General features: G+C 59.6%; 1 protein-coding gene across 16 annotated transcripts; it reads left to right on the forward strand.

The window, feature by feature from the left end:
• Positions 1-262: 262 nt before the first annotated feature.
• On the forward strand, positions 263-14,041 carry LOC126035316 (tropomyosin beta chain). 16 transcript variants are annotated; one of them, XM_049793813.1, is made up of 9 exons: positions 263-481; positions 1,167-1,292; positions 7,137-7,270; positions 8,352-8,469; positions 8,607-8,677; positions 9,452-9,527; positions 9,659-9,721; positions 10,443-10,512; positions 12,389-14,041. In XM_049793813.1, the coding sequence occupies exons 1-9, from the start codon at positions 368-370 to the stop codon at positions 12,466-12,468; spliced, it is 852 nt and encodes a 283-aa protein (XP_049649770.1). In that variant the 5' UTR covers positions 263-367; the 3' UTR covers positions 12,469-14,041. The 16 variants fall into 16 exon arrangements, with proteins under 16 accessions (XP_049649770.1, XP_049649769.1, XP_049649768.1 ...); XM_049793812.1 differs by having other exon boundaries at positions 264-481; positions 10,872-14,041; XM_049793811.1 differs by having other exon boundaries at positions 266-481; positions 13,735-14,041.
• Positions 14,042-17,853: the final 3,812 nt, after the last annotated feature.

Raw genomic sequence — 17,853 nt, forward strand, 5'->3', positions numbered from 1 at the left:
AAAGTTCTCTGGGGTGTCCCTAGCACAGCGCCACCGGGATGTCACTAGCACAGTGCCCTCGGGGTACCCCTAGTGCATTGCCCCGGGGTGTCCCTCGCCCGGTGCCCCCGTGGGTGCCCGGCGCCGGGGCTGCGGTGGCGCCCGCCGGGGGTGCCGCCCTCCCGCCCCGCTCGGCGCGGCGGGGCCGGTGGCGAGCCTGTCCCTAAAAGGTGCTGGCGGGCGGCGGGGGAGGTGCCGGGTCGGCCCTCGTCCGGCGCGGCCCCTCCCCGGCTCTTAGGCGGCGCAGCGGGGCGGGGGGCGCAGTGTCGGTGCTCCCGCCGCCCCCGGTGGTCCTGCCACCCCTGGTGCTCCGCGCCCCGCCGCCACCATGGAGGCCATCAAGAAGAAGATGCAGATGCTGAAACTGGACAAGGAGAATGCCATCGACCGTGCCGAGCAGGCGGAGGCTGACAAGAAGCAGGCGGAGGACCGCTGCAAGCAGGTGGGTGTCCCACAGACCCCCCTGGCATTGCCCAGGGACCCCTGCCTTAAGGGTGCCCAGCCCCGGGGATCCCATCCTACTGAGTGTCCAGCCTGGGGACCCCTGTCCTAGGGGTGTTCTGCCCTGGGGACCTTGCCCCACTGGGTGTCCAGCCTGTGGATCTCTAGCAGTGCCCAGCCCTTGGGATCTCACTCCACTGGGTGCCTGTACCTGGGGACCTCACCCTGCTGGGTGCCCATCCCCAGGGACCAGCACTCTAGCCTGTTGCCCCTGACCACTCACATCATTCCCCCCCAAACATGCCATGTCTTGGTGGGATATCATCATCCCTCTGCCGGGGAGACCCTTGGGGACAGTGTATTCCCACCCCAGCCACAGAGATGGGAACCTTCTTGGTGCCCCCTAGAGCTGTGTCCCCCAGTCAGAACCTCTCCAGTCCCTTGCACAGGGAGGGAGCCCACCACCCCCTTACCCCTGCTGGGCTCAGGGATGCTGGGGGCTGCTCTGGCCCTGGGAACCAAGGGCTCCCCGAGGACATGTGGCCCCAAAGTCGACAGAGTAAGCATGTCTGCATGCTCCTGCTGTGCCCCCAGCCTTGGTCACCCCAGGAGGAGGATGGCCATCCCCTCCCCAGCCTTGCAGGCACCGCCATCCCCCTGACACCTGCCTTCCGTCCCTTCTCCAGCTGGAGGAGGAACAGCAGGGCCTGCAGAAGAAGCTGAAGGGCACAGAGGATGAGGTGGAGAAGTACTCCGAGTCCGTCAAGGAGGCCCAGGAGAAGCTGGAGCAGGCGGAGAAGAAAGCTACAGATGTATGTAGGCGTGTCAGCAACTCCTCCCCTGCTCGGGCGCTGGACCTCAGGGGGGGGGGGGGTGTGAAGGAAGAGGGGGGCCTTATATGGAAAGCGTCCGTGGGGAAGACTGTCAGGATCCCATTCCTGCAATGCTGACACTGAACCTGGCTGAGATGCAGGGCAGGGACCATCCGGATCCCGTTCAGGGTGTGGGGGGCAGGCAGGCTGCGGCAGGCACCACTTGGTCCGCTCTGGAGCTTCGTGGGCAGCCACCTGCCTGGCTCCCCAAAGCTAACTGGGATGAGTGTCCTGAGCTATGTCACCAGTCCCTGAGCACATGCCTCCATGATGCTTGTAGAAAAAAAGTCTGCGGCGCTTGCTAAACTGGCAGGAAAGCAAAAAAGAGCAGAGAAATGGAAAAAAAGAGCTGACTGTGAGGAAGGATGCTTGGGGCGCAAGGGGGGGGGGGGGGGCTCAGTCATTTTGGGGTCCAATGTGCCACCCTGTACCCTGGGAAGGGCAAGGCCAGGGAGAGTTTTATTTAGTGCCATGACTGATGTTTCTCCTGGGAAATGATCCTGCCAGGGAGATGTTAGAAAAGTGTTGAAATTAGCTTGTGCCTGGCCAAGATGAAGGGTGGAACAGCTGTGTGCATCCACAGAGCTGCTTGAGAACAGGGTATAATGACCTGTGATGCCACACAGGGTATTTGACACCCTATAAATAAATCCTCCTTTTGATAGCCAGCCCTTCTTTGATGAAAACTAACCCTGGAAACTGGAGGAGAAGCTAAAGGGGAGCCGGCTGGACTGCAGCCAGCAGGGCATGGCCAGGCTTTTTAAGGACTGAGAACAAAAAATTCAATCTCAGCTGGTTTATGGAGCTAAATGGGGGAGATGCATCAAATCTCTGAGGCAGCCACCAAGGACAGGGGTGAGCAGACAAGGATGAGCAGCAGCAGCAGCACAAGCCCCTGGGGTGGCCCGGAGCAGCTGGGGGGCTCCCCAGCCTTGTTTGCTGACCGTACAGACCTGCCCCAGTTTAGTTAGATACTAAACCAAGTAGTTAAAACATCAAAAATCCTCTGGAAGGGCACATTTATCCTGGCACAGGGCAGACATCAGCTGCAAGGTGTGAAGCAGCAGACCATGCGATGCTGTCCTGGGCAGGGAGGGTATATTGCCATGCTCTTGGTCCACAGTGGCTCGGCAAGCCTGTGGGCTTCAGCAAGGAGAGTCCTGTCCCAGCAGATATGGGAGATGGGAGCCACCAACCCCTCCAGGGAAGGGCTGGATAGGGAGGCATGGAGAAGGAGCACTCCTGCAGTGTCAGGGAGGGCAGGCTGGCTGCAGGTGGGTGTTGCGGGCAGGGCTGGGAGCCCATCATCAGCACAGCCGCCCTGGGGACATGCCAAAGCCTGGACAGGCTGTGCCGTGTGTGGGGCACTAGGAGTCGCCAAGTCCCAGCACCAGGGACCTGAATGTGCCAACAGCACTAAGTGCCAGGGCTGGTGTTACCTCCTCCCCAGGACAAGGCGCAGCACTGCTCCCAGCTCTGGCAGAGGAAGCACAGGGTAGACCCCCAGAGCCCACCCTCCTGCCTCCCTGGGGACCCTCGTGCCCCCCTTGGCTGCCAGAACAGTGTATGCCTGTGAGCACAGAGCATCCCCATCCCTCGACCAGGTTAGGGTCCATCACAGCAATCCAGGCAGGCTCCTGGTCTTGGCAAAAAATGTCAACAAATGCCTTAAAAGAATAAATCTCCCCCTGCTCCAGCATTGCCCTGCCTCTGGCATGGGGTGACAGCGCACAAAGCCCACAGGACTGCACTAAGAGGTGCAAATGCAATCTCCCCAGGCACTTGGAGGGAGGTCAGATGGTGGCACAGACCAGAGAGTACCTAACCCCAGATTGGCAGCACCACGGCACTGGCAGCCCCTTCCCAGCAGCTCTGTGAGGCCACTGTGGCCCCACCACCTCCTTGTTCCCAGGAGGGACAGCCCGTGGGGCCCACAGCAGGATGCTGCCAGGGGCTGCTGGACACGGTGCAACTGGGACAGTGGGTTTAGCCAGAGCAGCCCCCTCCAGCCCCCCCGCATCCCCAGCTAGTGGCCTGTCCCTGGCCACCTCTGCAGTTCCCAAAGGCTTCACCCAAGTTCCCGCCCCGGTTGCTCTCCCCAGCTGAGACTTTGCTCTTATTTGGCAATTCCCTGAGCCGGTGGGAGGGAACGGGGCTCTGCTGGGAAGTGACTGCATCCCTGGGTGGGGCGCCTCCCTGGCTGGGAGGCACCCAGCCCGGCCAGGCGGCTGCCCCCCAACCTACCCCCTTCCTGCCTGCAGCCAGCTCGCCCCTGCCCCTTTGCTGGCAGGGACCCCGCTTTCTGCTCCAGGCCTCGTGTGCCGGCCTGGGAGCACTCGCGGCACCCAGGCATTGGGCTGGGAGTGGTGCAGGACCGGCCAGGACTGGGGCCAGGCCCGAGGCCACGTGCTCCCGGGGATCTGTAGCGCTGCCTCTTCCACCGCCGCTTAGCAGGGGGATATGGGATTGCAGGGCTCTGCCGGCAGTGTGGTTGGGTCCCCCCCAAGCCCCCTGACCCTGAAGCCAAGGGCAGCCGGCAGGGTCAGCCAGGGAATTAGTGTCCCTGGAGGCAGGTGTGAAGTGCAGCTGGGGCTGCCTGGGAGCTGTCAGAGCTCCTTAAGGGAGGATTGAGTGCCACCAGCAACAGCCCCTCCTGATGGATCAGAGCATATGCCCTGGCCAGGATGCTGAGCTGGGAACTGGCCTCCCCTATGGGGCAGAGCCCCCAGGGCAGCTGGGGGGTGCAGGGGGCTCCATGGGTCTCTGCGGGGCTGCCATCCAGGTCCTCGTTTGGGGGAGTGGATGCCAAGGGGCTGAGTGGGATGGCTGCTGGGGACCTGGCTGTGGCCCCACAGCTCCAGCCCCAGGTCCCCTGGGGGTATGCCTGAGAGTGGGCTCTGCTCCATGACCCCCCCGGCTCTGCAGCAGGGGATGTGGGGGGCAGAGCTTGGGGAGCTCCTGTGTCCATGGGGGCTCGCAGGGTCCAGGCTCTGGCACCCCCAGACTCCCTGGGTTCCTCTCCATCACTCTGGGGGAGCTTGGTAGGACTGTGCACCCCTGTCTGGGGGGCACCATGTGGGGCTGTCCCCTGTATCCTAGGGGATGCCATGACCCTGCCTGGGGGTACCATGTGCCCTGCCCATGGGCACTGTGCATCTGCTGGGGGGGCACCATACACCCTGCCTGGCGTGGGAGGACAGTGTGCCCTGTCCAGAAGCCACTGTGTATCTTGCTTCGGGGGGGTTGGGGCAGTGACCCCCGCCTGGGAAGGACCATGTGTCCTGCCCAGGAGGGCACACTATGTCCTATTTGGGGTGGAGGGGACTGTTCCCTGCCGGGGGTTGGCACCGTGCACCCTGCCCTGGAGAGCGGTGTCCCAGGTCGGTCCGCGGCAGCAAGAGGAGGAGGAGGAGCAGGAAGGGATGGAGGCAGGGCGGGTGGTGGAAGCGGCTGCTGCCTGATCGCTTCCTGCCTGAGCCGGGCGGATCCCACGAAGGGCTCGGCGGCTTGGCTTCCCTGCCGGCCGCTCCGCGCCATGGCCGGCACCAGCTCCATCGATGCCGTCAAGAAGAAGATCCAGAGCCTGCAGCAGGTGGCCGACGAGGCGGAGGAGCGCGCCGAGCACCTGCAGCGGGAGGCCGATGCTGAGCGGCAGGCCCGGGAGCGGGTAAGGCGCAGGGCGGGGGGGCCGCCGGGGAGGGGGGCGCCCCGGCAGCTCCCCGGGATGCCCCCCCGGCTCCGACAATGCCCCCCGTCCCCATCCCGTCCCGGTAGTCGGGCAGACTGCCCCCGGGACGGAGCGCCGGGAGGTCCCAGGGGAGCTGGAGGGCGCTGCCATCCAGGTGCCGCGGCAGCGTCCCTGCCTCTGAGCTGCCTCCTCCAGCTGCATCCTTCATGGGTCTTGCTAGGGATGCTCCGTGCGGCGGGGTTCCCCAGGACTTCCCCGGCTGGTGGGGCACGGGGGAGCAGTCAGCAGCCAGCTCTGCCTTGGCTCTGCTTGGGGTCGGGCAGATCCTGGGAAAAGATCCTCTCCCTCGAAGGCTGGCTGTGTGCACGGCTAAAATTCCCACACCCAGGCTCTTGTCTGGCTTCCAGCAGGCTCTGCAGTCTGGGCTGCAGCAGCCACAGAGCCTTTGGCTCTCCAGCATGTCCCTTTGCGGGGACAAGCCACCCCTTTGCACTGCCATGGACCAAAATTTCCACTCTGTGGCAGTGGGACAGCATTTCCAGTCTGCAGCTTGTTCCTGGTTTGGCTTTTTTATTATTGTTGGAGCTTGTGAGTTTTTTTCTCTCTTTTTCCTATGCCCACTCCTTTAACATCCTCACCATATCAGGGGCAGCAGAGCTGGGTGTGGTACTTGGGCTGTGTGCGGAGGAAATGGCTCCTTCCTGCAGCTGCAGATCAGGTTCCCTGGTCACTGGGCACTGCCGGAGAGCTCATGTTCACGAGTGTCCACCTGGGCAGCTCTGACTCACTTTGGGGACGATTCTCTGGGAAAAAAGCTCCTGCTGGGCTGAGGCAGGTGTCGCAAGCAGAGCATCGCCCTGGCGGGGGCCAGCCCCAACTCCCCATTGGGTGGTTTGGCTGGGGATGAGCTCTTGGTGAGCCCAGAAAGAGGGTGTTCACGGGGTGGAGGTGGCTGTTGTGCCAGCCATGGGGCTAGCCACCCGCCCAGCACACTGCCAGGCTGCCCTGCTTGGAGTAGTGCCGGCTGCGCCCATCCCCACCCTGCTGGCTCGCCACAGGGGACCATGGGTGCTCAGCGGGGCCGCACAGGGTGACAGCCCCTCACTGCTCCCACGGCCCCCCTGCTTGGCCAATGTCCCCCAGGGCATTCCCGGTGCTGGAGCACGAGGCTGGCTGGGGCCAGGCGCTGCAGCTGGCCAGGCCTGCTCCAGCCTGTGAATAAGCAGGAGACATTATCCCCCAGGTTGGCGCATGCCTCCCTGTGTCTTGGTGCATGGGGCTGCTCCCCGCAGCAAGGTCTCATTGCCACTCATCTCTTTGCATCTGGGGTTTTAATTCCCTGCAGTCCCCCTTCCCACACACACCCCCCCCCCCCCAGAGCAGGATGCGGGGCCAGGAGCTGCTGAAGCAGTGTTTCCCGGTGGTGGCGATGGAGCAGGCAGGAGACCTTTATCAAATAGAAAGAGCATGGGGCCAGGCATCAAGGGGCTGGTGGGGGCCAGGGCCACTGCTCCCGGCTGGCCCTGGCTCCTGGCTCTGTGCGTGGGGAGCCTGGGAAAGCAGGGAGCCCTGGTCCCATGCTGCTCCATTGCACAGGGCTGGAGGGGTCCCTGCAGAAGAGGCTCCCAGCTTGCTCCACCGCCTCTGTAAACAGGAAATCCACAAGTGGCTCCAATCTCCTTTTCGGGAGTGAAGCTGCACAGGGCATTCCTCCCCCTTTACTCATTGCTCCACAAACCCCAAATACCATCCCCATGATGGTGCAGCCATTCCGGCCACCCTATCCTGGCAAACGTGCCTCATCCCTCTCTAAGGCAGAAGCCAGAGGTGCGAGGACGCAGTGGAGGGGCTGCACATGCCGGGCTCAGGTTGCGTGGCCGGGAGGAGCCAGTGTCAAACAGGGCGCTAGGGATGGAGAGCCCCATTGTCCCTATAGAAAGGTGATGGGATGTGTGCCCCAGCTGGGCTTGTTGCACAATGCCAAGGGGTGTTCTAGATAGCAAATGCAAAAGTAACTGCTGAAAATGCTTTTTATAGATAGATAGATAGATAGATATACGTCACACGGGGTGACCGAGGGGTTTCTGTTCCCCCAGGCCGAGGCTGAAGTGGCTTCTCTGAACCGCCGTATCCAGCTGGTGGAGGAGGAGCTAGACCGAGCCCAGGAGCGCCTAGCCACCGCCCTGCAGAAGCTGGAGGAGGCTGAGAAGGCGGCTGATGAGAGTGAGAGGTGTGACAGGGAGGGACAGCGAGGGTGGTGTCGGGTCACCCTTGATTGCAGGCAGCCCCCTTGGTTTCGCAGTGGGGTTTGGGGATTCCCCTGAAGTGATCTTATAGGGTTTGCATTGGTTTTCCTGCAGACCCTGAAGGGAAAGAGCAAAGCCACGATGCAGAGAAGTCCCCCAGACATGGGCGTTCTTGGCATGCTTTGAAATTTCCAGGGCGCCCATAAAATCCTGAAAAATTTGATCTGGTGCTTATACAAATATCAGTCTGTAACCGAAGCCAGAGGGTGCTCGGAGCCTGTTTTCTGCCCCAGAGCAGCCTTCTCTGCTCAAGAGCTGAGCAATGGCCTAGGAGGAGACTTCTGCTCCTGGGAACTGTGGTTGACCTTTGAGAATGAACCAGCCTCATTCAAAAAAAAGTCCTGCAGAGTGTGTTTCCCCATCCTTGTGGCAAGCAGGTTTACTGGGCAGGAGCCGTGCAGGCGAGGGCACTCAGGTTGTATGGGAATGCCCGGACACGTCACGGCATTCCTGACAGTTACATGAGCTTTTCCCTCCATTGGCAAAGACCAGTTTGAGCAACAGCATCTGAGTGAGAGGAGAAGAGTCTGCAGGAGTCCCTGCCGCAGGGATTCGCGGGGGTTTGGTGACCCCCTACTTGTGAGCATCACCCCTGAATGGGAAAAGGCTTTGCCACAGGATGTTTTCTAGCATTCCCTAAAGGTTGCTGGTCTGTCAGGCTGCTTTTGTGGAAGTTGCAGCCAGTTCATCCTGGGCTGCACACGTTTTTACCCTCTGGGATGATGGGTTCAGGACCTGCCTGATTGAGAGGCACCATGGCCACATCTTGCTCTGGGACATGGCCCTGGGGTGGCCTTGGGGTTAGCTCTGCTGCTTTAATTGTGCGCAGGAGCATCCTTGGGGTACTGCTGGTATGACCCTACCATGTGAGATGGCCAGCGAGTGCCAGTGTCCCAAGTCTCCAGAGCTGGAGGATGGCAGGGTCAGGGCACAGTGGGTGGGTGAGAGGTGCAGGTGCCACCTTGACCCACAGCAGTAACATCTTCTGGCTTGGGCCTTCCTCAGAGGCATGAAGGTCATTGAAAACAGGGCCATGAAGGATGAGGAGAAGATGGAGCTCCAGGAAATGCAGCTGAAGGAGGCAAAGCACATAGCAGAGGAGGCTGACCGCAAATATGAGGAGGTGCGTGCCTGCCTCCGCGTACCCCCTTCCCCCAGTGCTGACCCCCCCGGCGGCACCTGGGGCTGCCTCCCCACAGCCCTGTGCCCCAAGCCAGGGCAAGCGTGGGGCTGACACATGCCCCTTGCTGCCATTGACAGGTTGCCCGCAAGCTGGTTGTCCTTGAGGGAGAGCTGGAGCGCTCAGAGGAGAGGGCAGAGGTGGCAGAGAGGTGAGCGGGGCTCCCAGTGGGCAGTATGTGGGGGTCTCACGTGGCCCTTGCCCTGAGTCCCTGGCAGCTGGGGGCAGCTGTATGTTCGTGTGGGGATGGGGATGTTCCTCCCTGGAAGCAGCAGGTTCTGCTGTCGGGGTGGTCCCTGGGCTCGCAGGCTGGGGGCAGGGGGATGCCAGCCTGCCAGCAGCACATCCTTAACCCTGTTCTCTGCTGTCCCCCCCCGGGGTGCCCCTCTTCCACCCTAGCCGAATGAGACAATTGGAAGAAGAGCTGCGGACCATGGATCAGACTCTCAAATCCCTCATTGCCTCAGAGGAAGAGGTACTGGGGCAGGGGTGCAGGGTGATGTGCAGCAGCCCTCCTCTCTCTGTTGCTGTCTCTTGAACCATGTGAGCCACCTCTCTCCTCTCTGCACCTCTGCCTCTGCCACCGACCCCCCCTTGCCTCCCTCTCTGGTGGGTGCAGGCTGGACATGCTCCTCCATCCCTCCATGTCTGCTCTCCTTCTCGGCAGGGCTGGTGGGAGCCCAGCCGGCAGCGATGCAAGGGGTGTCCGTGTGAGGAGGCACGAGGAATGGATGAACGGATGCATCCCGGCAGCTTCCGCTTGTAGCGGCTCTGCTCCTTCTCCGCCTGTGCTGCCTGAGTTTTCTCCTCTCAACTTGTTCTCTCTCTTTCTTTCCTCCTTCCCCATGCCTGCTCTTTCTGCTCCTTCCTCTCACCTGCCCCTTGGCCCTGCTCCCTCGCCTGGTGGCCCCTGCTTGGGATGTAGTAAATGTGGTGACCTAGAGGAGGAGCTGAAAATTGTCACCAACAACTTGAAGTCCCTGGAGGCCCAGGCTGACAAGGTAGGACCTGGTGGGGCTGCTGGGGCTGGGCAGAGTGCGTGGGGTCTGGGGGTGCTGGGGTCCCCCACCGGGGTGAAGGGTGGCCAGAGATGTCCTGTGGGGCTCATGGGTGCCCATCTCTGTCTCTGCAGTATTCCACCAAGGAGGACAAGTATGAGGAGGAAATCAAGCTTCTAGGAGAAAAACTGAAGGAGGTAAGGGCTGTGGGGCTGGGACCCCTAAGAGGGGGGCTGGCACTGCATCAGTGCAGGCATGAGTTTGCCATCCCATGTGGGTTTTGACCCTGTTATGCCCTTGTCCTCTCACCCTTCCCCAAATTGCAGCCCTGCAGCATGGCAGGTGGCTGTGTCTGGGATGCCCCCATGGGGTCCCACTACCCCAGAGAGGGTCCCTGTCCCATCTGGAGGGCTGATGTTTGCATCCCCAGGGAGCACAGTCCCACTGGGGTGCATCCTGCAGTCCCATGCTGTGCTCTGCTCCTGCTCAGCTTGCCTCTGCCCCATGTGGTATCCTGCTCCCAGGACGTGCGCTGGCAGGAGTTCATGTCCTGCACACACCAACTTCAAGCCATGTCCAATTTGGGGTGATCCGTCTAGTGTTGGTTGCACACACAACCTGTGAAGCATGCAGGCTCCCATGACATCTCTGCTTTTGGTGGTCAGGACAGGTTGGGATAAACAGGAAGCCCAACATGGAGGCACTTTGCCTAGCTGCCTCCTTTGAGAGCAAGCTCTCACCCCTGCTGCTGGTTTAAGGCATGGGGGTCCATGGGGCCCTTGTCCCTTGCCTTTCCCAGGGGAGGGCTCATGTGGGGGGATGTGGGAGATGCAGATGGGGCAGATTTGGGGTGCAGTGCAGCCTGTGCCATCCATGTTGTGCCCCGCAGCTCACCCTCTGCCCCCTGCACTCCTGCAGGCTGAGACCCGGGCAGAGTTTGCAGAGCGGTCTGTGGCGAAGCTGGAGAAAACCATCGATGATCTAGAAGGTAAAATGTCCTCACCGGCCCCATGTCCCTCTTTCCTGGGGAGCACTGGCCAGGATGTGCCCCTGGTGGGGCCAGACAGGGCTTGGCTGGGGTGAAGGGGTGGGCAGGTGTCCTGGGAGGGGGGAGGCTGGATGCCGTGGTGTCTGGTGTGGGGGCGCAGAGCTGCTGGGGTCTGTGGCTCTGCCCTCAGGTGGGGAATAGGGCTGCATCCATACCACCTGTGTCCACATGCTCCTGCTGCCCTCAGCCCCCCCCCCCCCCCCCCCCCCCCCGCTCACAGCCACTCTCTCTCTCTCTTCCCGCTGCCCACTCCCCAACCTTGCTCCACCGTCTGCCCCCTGCCCACCCCCTGCCTGCAGATGAAGTGTATGCGCAGAAGATGAAGTACAAAGCCATCAGCGAGGAGCTGGACAATGCACTTAATGACATCACCTCCCTCTGAGCCACCCACTGGGCACCATCACTGCACCCCCCACCTGCCTCACCCATCCCCAGCTCAGCTGCTTGCCTGCCCAGCTATCACACTGCTTTCCCTGCTTGCTCTGTCCCCTCTGTCCTTCCCAGCCCGTGCCTGTCTGTCAGCTCCTTTGGGACAGGAGCCAGCCCGGGGTGTTCCTGCAATACCCCTCTTTGTGGGGAGACAAGGTGTAGGTGCTTAGGGGTGTTTGGCGGGGAAGGGGAGCAGCCCCCAGGACCCCCACATGCTGGGTGCATGGTGCCCACACAGTTGCAGGTCTGTTCCCCAGCATTGCCCGGTAGAGAAACAGAGCTGTGCCCAGGAGTCCTTCGCTTCATTAGCTCCCTCCTCGGCTCCCTGGCAGCACAAGCACCAGTGACCCCACAGCTCTGGTGCTGGGGGGACACCTGCCCCCCACATCCCCCCCAGCAAAGCCCCCTGGTTCTGCTTGCTGAGCCCAGGGCGGGGGGGACCCACGCAGGGGAAGCAGCACCTCCACTGCCAAAACAGAGAGAGGAGGGCTTAGGCCTTGGGGACGGAGGGGGGGCGTCCAGCTGTGCAGGCAGCCCGTCCCCAGGCAGGCAGCCCCCAGACCCCTGCTCCTCCCTTGCCCCTGCCTCCCTTCTGTCCTTTGCACATCATTCTTCAGTTTGCATTTCATGACTTTTTCTTTTCTGTTCTATCCCTCTGGGTTACTGATTTGGTCTCAATAAAGCATTTTCTCTCTTCCGTTTCTCCTTTGTTTTCTTCATGCTGCTCTGTCCCTCATCTGCCTGTCTCGTGTGGGTGCTGGCAGCCGGGTGGTAGGAGGTGGCTGCAGGCAGCTTGCGGCTGCGGGACCCCTGGGATGGCTGTGGCTGAGCCCTGAGCAGCTCCCGCACTGCCAGGCTGAGTGGGACAGGGCCCTTTGTGCCTCTGCCCAGGGGATGACCCCCCCACCCCTCCAGCTCTTGGACACAGCTTTCCTCATCTTGTGCCGCCTTCTCCATGACTCTTTTGGCCTGAAATAGCAGGGTTAGACCTGGTCCTATCCATTCCCTGTCCCTACTCCCAGACATTACCCGCAAGCGGCAGTCTCAGCCCTGGTATCTCTCCTGCATCACCCTCCCACGCCAAAGGGGCTGACCCTACCCTTCAGCAGTGATCCCTGGCCCTAAACGGGTCCCTGATCCTCATCTGCCTTCTCCTTCCTCAGCATCCTACCCTGCCCCACAACTCTGTCCCTGAATTGATGGACCTGCAGCCCCGTTCCTGTCCCAGGACCGGCTGCCTCTTCCTGCTGGCCCAGCTTGTTCTCCACTGCTGGCTGGGCGGCAGCAGCAGGATTTCCAGCGAGGGCTTTGGGGAACGCTGTCTCTTTTCACTAACTCACCTTTCTCTCTCTCTCCTCTGCTGCACTGACGTCTCCATTTTCTCTAGAGCGCTCCCAGCAGGAGGCCAAGAAAAGCTGCATTCTCACTAACAAGCTGCGGGTCATCCTTACCGAACTTAGCAACTGAGCTGCCAAGAACTCTCGGCCCCAGCCCAGCCTCCCGCACCCGGGCTGCCACCGGCCCCACTCCCTGCCTCATTTTGGCCAGGCTGGCTCGGGGCTGGGACCTCCTCCTCACTCCCTGCTGGGGTTAGACGGTGTGTGGAGCCTTGGCTTATCCCCCCGGGGGTAACTGCCCTGCTTGGGGGGGACAGGGAGTCCTCTGGAGCTGATCAGTTTTTCTTGGGAGAGGAACGAGGGTTTTTGCAATGTCCTGGGATGCCCACGCAGTGATGGCTGTCCCCCAACATCAGTCTGGCCCCATCGGAGAGGGATATGGTGGCTTGTATCACTGCCTTACTCCCCTTGTCCCAGGAGATGGTGGCCAGCCTCTTCCCCCTCACTCTGGTCACCCCAAACTATGCAGGGAGGATCCCCTTAAAGTGGGGTCTCTGCAGGGTGCTGGGAGGGCTAGGACAGGAGCTGGGGACCCAGCAGCACTCATTGCCCCAAACCTGGGGCAGGGGATGGGGAAGAGCCTGGCCGGGAGTGCTGGGAGTTGGGGCTGGGTGGGCAGAGCTCTCATCCCATCCCCATCTCTAGAGGGAAGGAGGATGCTTGGAAGTGAGTGCTGGAGGAAGCTGCCTTGGCAGCAGGGTGCCCAGCAGAGCTCATCCCTACAGCCTTGTTAGCTCTGCTCCTTCTCTCTCTGCTGTTCTCTCTGCCTGCCTTTCTGGGCTGCTGTCTCTCTCTTCTTCACAGCACCGCTGGGTCATGCAGCAGGCACTGGCTCTCCTCTTTTCCTGGCCAAGGGTTTGTGTGTGAGCCCACAGCTGGACAGTGGTGATGCCCTGGAGCAGGATGTGCTGTGGGCAGAGCAGGGAGACAGGGCCGTGCTGGTGGCTGGCCGGAGAGGGGTACCCATCAGCAGTATCCATGCTGCAGAAGACCTGGCCATGGGCAATGGGGTGCCATGGGAGGATGGAAACGCTGAAGAGTGGGGACTGCCTGCCCCGAGCAACTGGCCTGGCCAGCCTGGCTGCCCCGGCAGATCCTGGAGTGGCTAGACTTATTCCTGCTGGTGGTGGGGCTGCTTGAATGGACTCTGCTCTGCAGGGACACCCTGAGCAGCTGGAGGCTCGTGTCGTACTGAAATGTCTGTCTGTCTGTCTGACTGTCTGTGTGCGTGTGTCTCTCTCTCTGCTTGGTGTGGTGTGCATGGGTCCGGCTGTGCCTGGGTATGTTTGGGCTGTGTCTGTGTGTGTGGCTGGCTGTGCATCCCTTGTGTTCACAGAGAGTCTAGCCAATGCCAAAGAGGAGAACGTGGGCATCCACCAGGTCCTGGACCAGACCTTGTTGGAGCTGAACAACCTCTGAGCTGCCCTGGGGAGCCCCTGTCCCTCTTCCCTACCCCACACGTGCACCCCACTGGCACACTCAGGATGTCATCAGCTGAACTGCATCTTGGCCAAATCCACACACCCATTGGGAAGGGAAGCCCTGCAGCCTTACACCATGGCTCAGGGGTGTCTTGTCTGTGCACAGCCTGACTGGCTCTGTCCTGTCTTTGTGTCCAAATATTAAAGCAGTTTGACAAAATGGATAGGTGTGCTTGGTCCTTGCAGGTGGGCACAGGCACTGGGAGATGTGGGGGAGGGGTCTCCCTGCCCAGTTCACACAAGAAAGCTCTGCAGGGTCTTGGGTCTGAGGTGGGTATGGCCAGTGTAAGGATGTCCTCTGTGGCTGTGGAGGGCTGGGAGCGATAATGCACACAGTTTGGGCTGTGTTCCCATGTCTCCATCACCTTGGGATGCACAGAAAACCTGCAAGTCTCAAGCTCAGTCCAAACTGACCATTCTCTTCAAGTGCACAGTGATAGAGATATGTCACTGGTGTGTCCCCTTCCACAGCTGGCATGTTACCTGCTGTCATGGTTTAACCACAGCCAGCAACTAAGCACCACACAGCTGCTCATTCACTCCCACACACACAGTGGGATGGGGGAGAGAATCGGAAGGAAAAAGGTAAAACTTGTGGGTTGAGATAAGAACAGTTTAATAGGACAGAAAGCAAGAAACTAATAAGGATAATAATAACAATACTAAAATGATAATAATAATAATAAAAGGATTGGAATATACAAAACAAGTGATGCACAATACAATTGCTCACCACCTGCCAACTGACACCCAGTTAGTTCCCAAGCAGCGATCCCCCCAGGCCAACTCCCCCCCAGTTTATATACTAGGCATGATGTCACATGGTATGGAATACCCCTTTGGCCAGTTTGGGTCAGGTGCTCTGGCTGTGTCCTGTGCCAACTTCTTGTGTCCCTCCAGCTTTCTTGCTGGTTGGGCATGAGAAGCTGAAAAATCCTTGAGTATAGTCTAAACACTACTTAGCAACAACTGAAAACATCAGTGTGTTATCAACATCCTTCTCATGCTGAACCCAAAACATAGCGCTATACCAGCTACTAGGAAGACAGTTAACTCTATCCCAGCTGAAACCAGGACACCTGGCCAGCACATGGGGAAGCCACAAGGTCTTTGATCTCTCATGGAGTCTGCTTCATGGTTCATGTTCATGATGCCATCTGAGCACACATACAAGCGTGTGACCATGCATGCATATGCTATTACTTACCAGGGTCTTCTCCAGGTCTGTGGTTAGCTGCTTACCTGTATTGGGTTTGTGTGGCAAGGTTTTGGTAGTGGGGGGGGCAACAGGTGTGGCTTCTGTGAGAAGCTAATAGAAGCTTCCCCTGTGTCTGACAGAGCCAACACCAGCTGGCTCTAAGACGGACCTGCCGCCAGCCAAGGCTGAGCCAATCAGCAATAGTGGTAGTGCCTCTGTGATAACATTTTTTAAGAAGGAAAAAAAGTTGCAGGACTCACAGAAATGGCAGCCAAAGACAGAAGTGAGAACATGTAAGAGAAACAACCCTGCAGACAGCAAGGTCAGTGAAGAAGGAGGGGGAGGAGATGCTCCAAGCACCAGAGCAGAGATTCCCCTGCAGCCCCTGGTGAAGACCATGGTGAGGCAGGCTGTCCCCCTGCAGCCCATGGAGGTCCATGGTGGAGCAGATATCCACCTGCAGCCCGTGGAGGACCCCACGCTGGAGCAGGTGGGTTCCCGAAGGAGGCTGTGACCCCGTGGGAAGCCTGCGCTGGAGCAGGTTCCTGGCAGGACTTGTGACCCTGTGGGGGACCCACGCTGGAGCGGTATGCTCCTGAAGGACTGCACGCCATGGAAGGGCCCCATGCTGGAGCAGTTCGTGAAGAACTGCAGCCCATGGGAAGGGCCCATGTTGGAGAAGTTCGTAGAGGACTGTCTCCCGTGGGTGGGACCCCATGCTGGAGCAGGGGAAGAGTGTGATGAGTCCTCCCCCTGAGGAGGATGAAGCAGCAGAAATAACGTGTGATGAACTGACCATAAACCCCATTCCCCGTCCCCCTGCACCGCTGGGGGGGTGTGGGGTGGGGGTAGGTAGAGAAGCTGGGAGGGAAGTTGTGCCCAGGAAGAAGGGAGGGGTGGAGGGAAGGTGTTCTGAGATTTGGTTTTATTTCTCATTACCCTACTCTGGTTGATTGGTAATAAATTGATTTAATTTTCCCCAAGATGAGTCTGTTTTGCCTGTGATGGTAATTGGTGAGTGATCTCTCCTGTCCTTATCTTGACACACCAGCCCTTTGTTATATTTTCTCTCCCCTGTCCAGCTGAGGAGGGGGGAGTGATAGAATGGCTTTGGTGGGCACCTAGCATCCAGCCAGGGTCAACCCACCACATTACCCCATGTACTAGTTGCATTTTCTATTACCAGTCACTGAACACCTGCCTGAGGGACAGCTGTATAAGCTAGCAAATATTAACGCAGTAGGCAACCAATTTCCAAAGCATTCAGGAAGTTTCCTCCTGGCTTTCTGTGTTTTCTCCAACACAAAGAGAAGAGTGGCAGGATGTGTCTCATTGCTGTCACCAAAAAAGGCTGGATTCCCTGGGGATGCCCAAAGCCATGATCTAGTCCTGCCCTCCGCTTTGGGCCCCTCCACGATGTGTGCTGAGCCCTGTTCTCCCACGCTACCCAGCGAATATCCCTCTAAAAGCACAGCCTCATGCTGACCCCTTGCTGAGCCAGGCCACCACCCCAGCGAATGGTCGGCAGGGATAGCTTTCATTATCTGCTTTCCTTTATTTGCTGCATCCCTCAGCTCAGAAAAAGAGGGTGGTGAGATTGTATCTCTTTCCTGCCCAGGTGCTGCCGGCCTCCTGCCCTCCCCCTGGCCCAGTACCTCTGGTTTGTGGCTCCAAGACCTTCTCCTACAGGGAAAAGGGCTCCCCTCGCATGGGGTACTCATTTTCTGGTTGTCCTCCTGGGGTGCAGGACCTGCCGGGAGCCATAGCCTCCCTCCCTGGGATGTGCTAGAGGGGAAGGACGGTGCACAGCTGTCCTGGCCGGTAGAGCTGGCCCTGCACAAGGGCTGGGGCTCCTCCTTGGGTCCTCCTTGCTTTTCCACAGTACATCAGCTGAGCCATTCTGTTGTTTGGTCAAAGCACCTTCCAGGCAGGGGTTTCTCTGGCTGCAGAAGGAACAAGAGTGCAAAACCACTTCTGCGGGAGCCTGTCCCAGTGAGCAGTGCCCCGCACTGCAAACAAGCCTGCCCTGCACTCTTATCAGGATGGGTCCCCTGCGTCCAGCCTGTGCGCGCCCTTGCCTTCCTGCTGGGACAAAGCCCTTTCACACCCAGTGTTTTTCCCTATAAGCTGTCCAGCCTCCTGGTTTGGACCAGTCCATTTAACTTAACCTTTTACACTCTGCTGCAAGGGCCTTTTTTCCCCTCTGAACTTTCTGTGGTTTGGCAGTGAGATCCTGGCTGCTGTTCCCAGGTGATGCTCTGCCCCAAAGATGTGAGGCTATCATCTTTCATGGTTGAGCAAAGCTTTGCATTTTCTCCATCCTCCCACCCATCTGCTTCCCCTTGTGGTCCTGCAGAGAGATGCAGGCCAGGGGAAGCTCTGGGAGGCCGGGCAGCAGGGGGGCTCGACCTGGAGGTACATCTCCCCACTCAGATCCACGCTGAGGACCACAGGGCCTGTCCCCTCCTCCCTCCCCTTGCACCTCCTCTGCTGAATTTCAACCTTTGGATTTGTTTATCTAGGCCTGACAGACTGAAGATCTCCCCAAAGTGCTTTCAGCCCTGGTGCGGGCTGCCACCCCTTTGATAAACCACCACATTAACCTCCAGCAGCCTTTCACCTCCACACTCTTTTCCAGTTTCCTCATTGCTCTAGTGCCTCATCTCATCTCTGAATCCTTCCTGTTCAATATCCTGGAACAATGTGCTGGAGGGGAATGACCACACAAAGGGCATCACAGACACATTTTGATAAGACATGTTGAGCTGCACAGAGC

The sequence above is a fragment of the Accipiter gentilis genome, chromosome W (assembly GCF_929443795.1).
Source record: "Accipiter gentilis chromosome W, bAccGen1.1, whole genome shotgun sequence".
NCBI classification, from domain to species: domain Eukaryota; kingdom Metazoa; phylum Chordata; class Aves; order Accipitriformes; family Accipitridae; genus Astur; species Astur gentilis.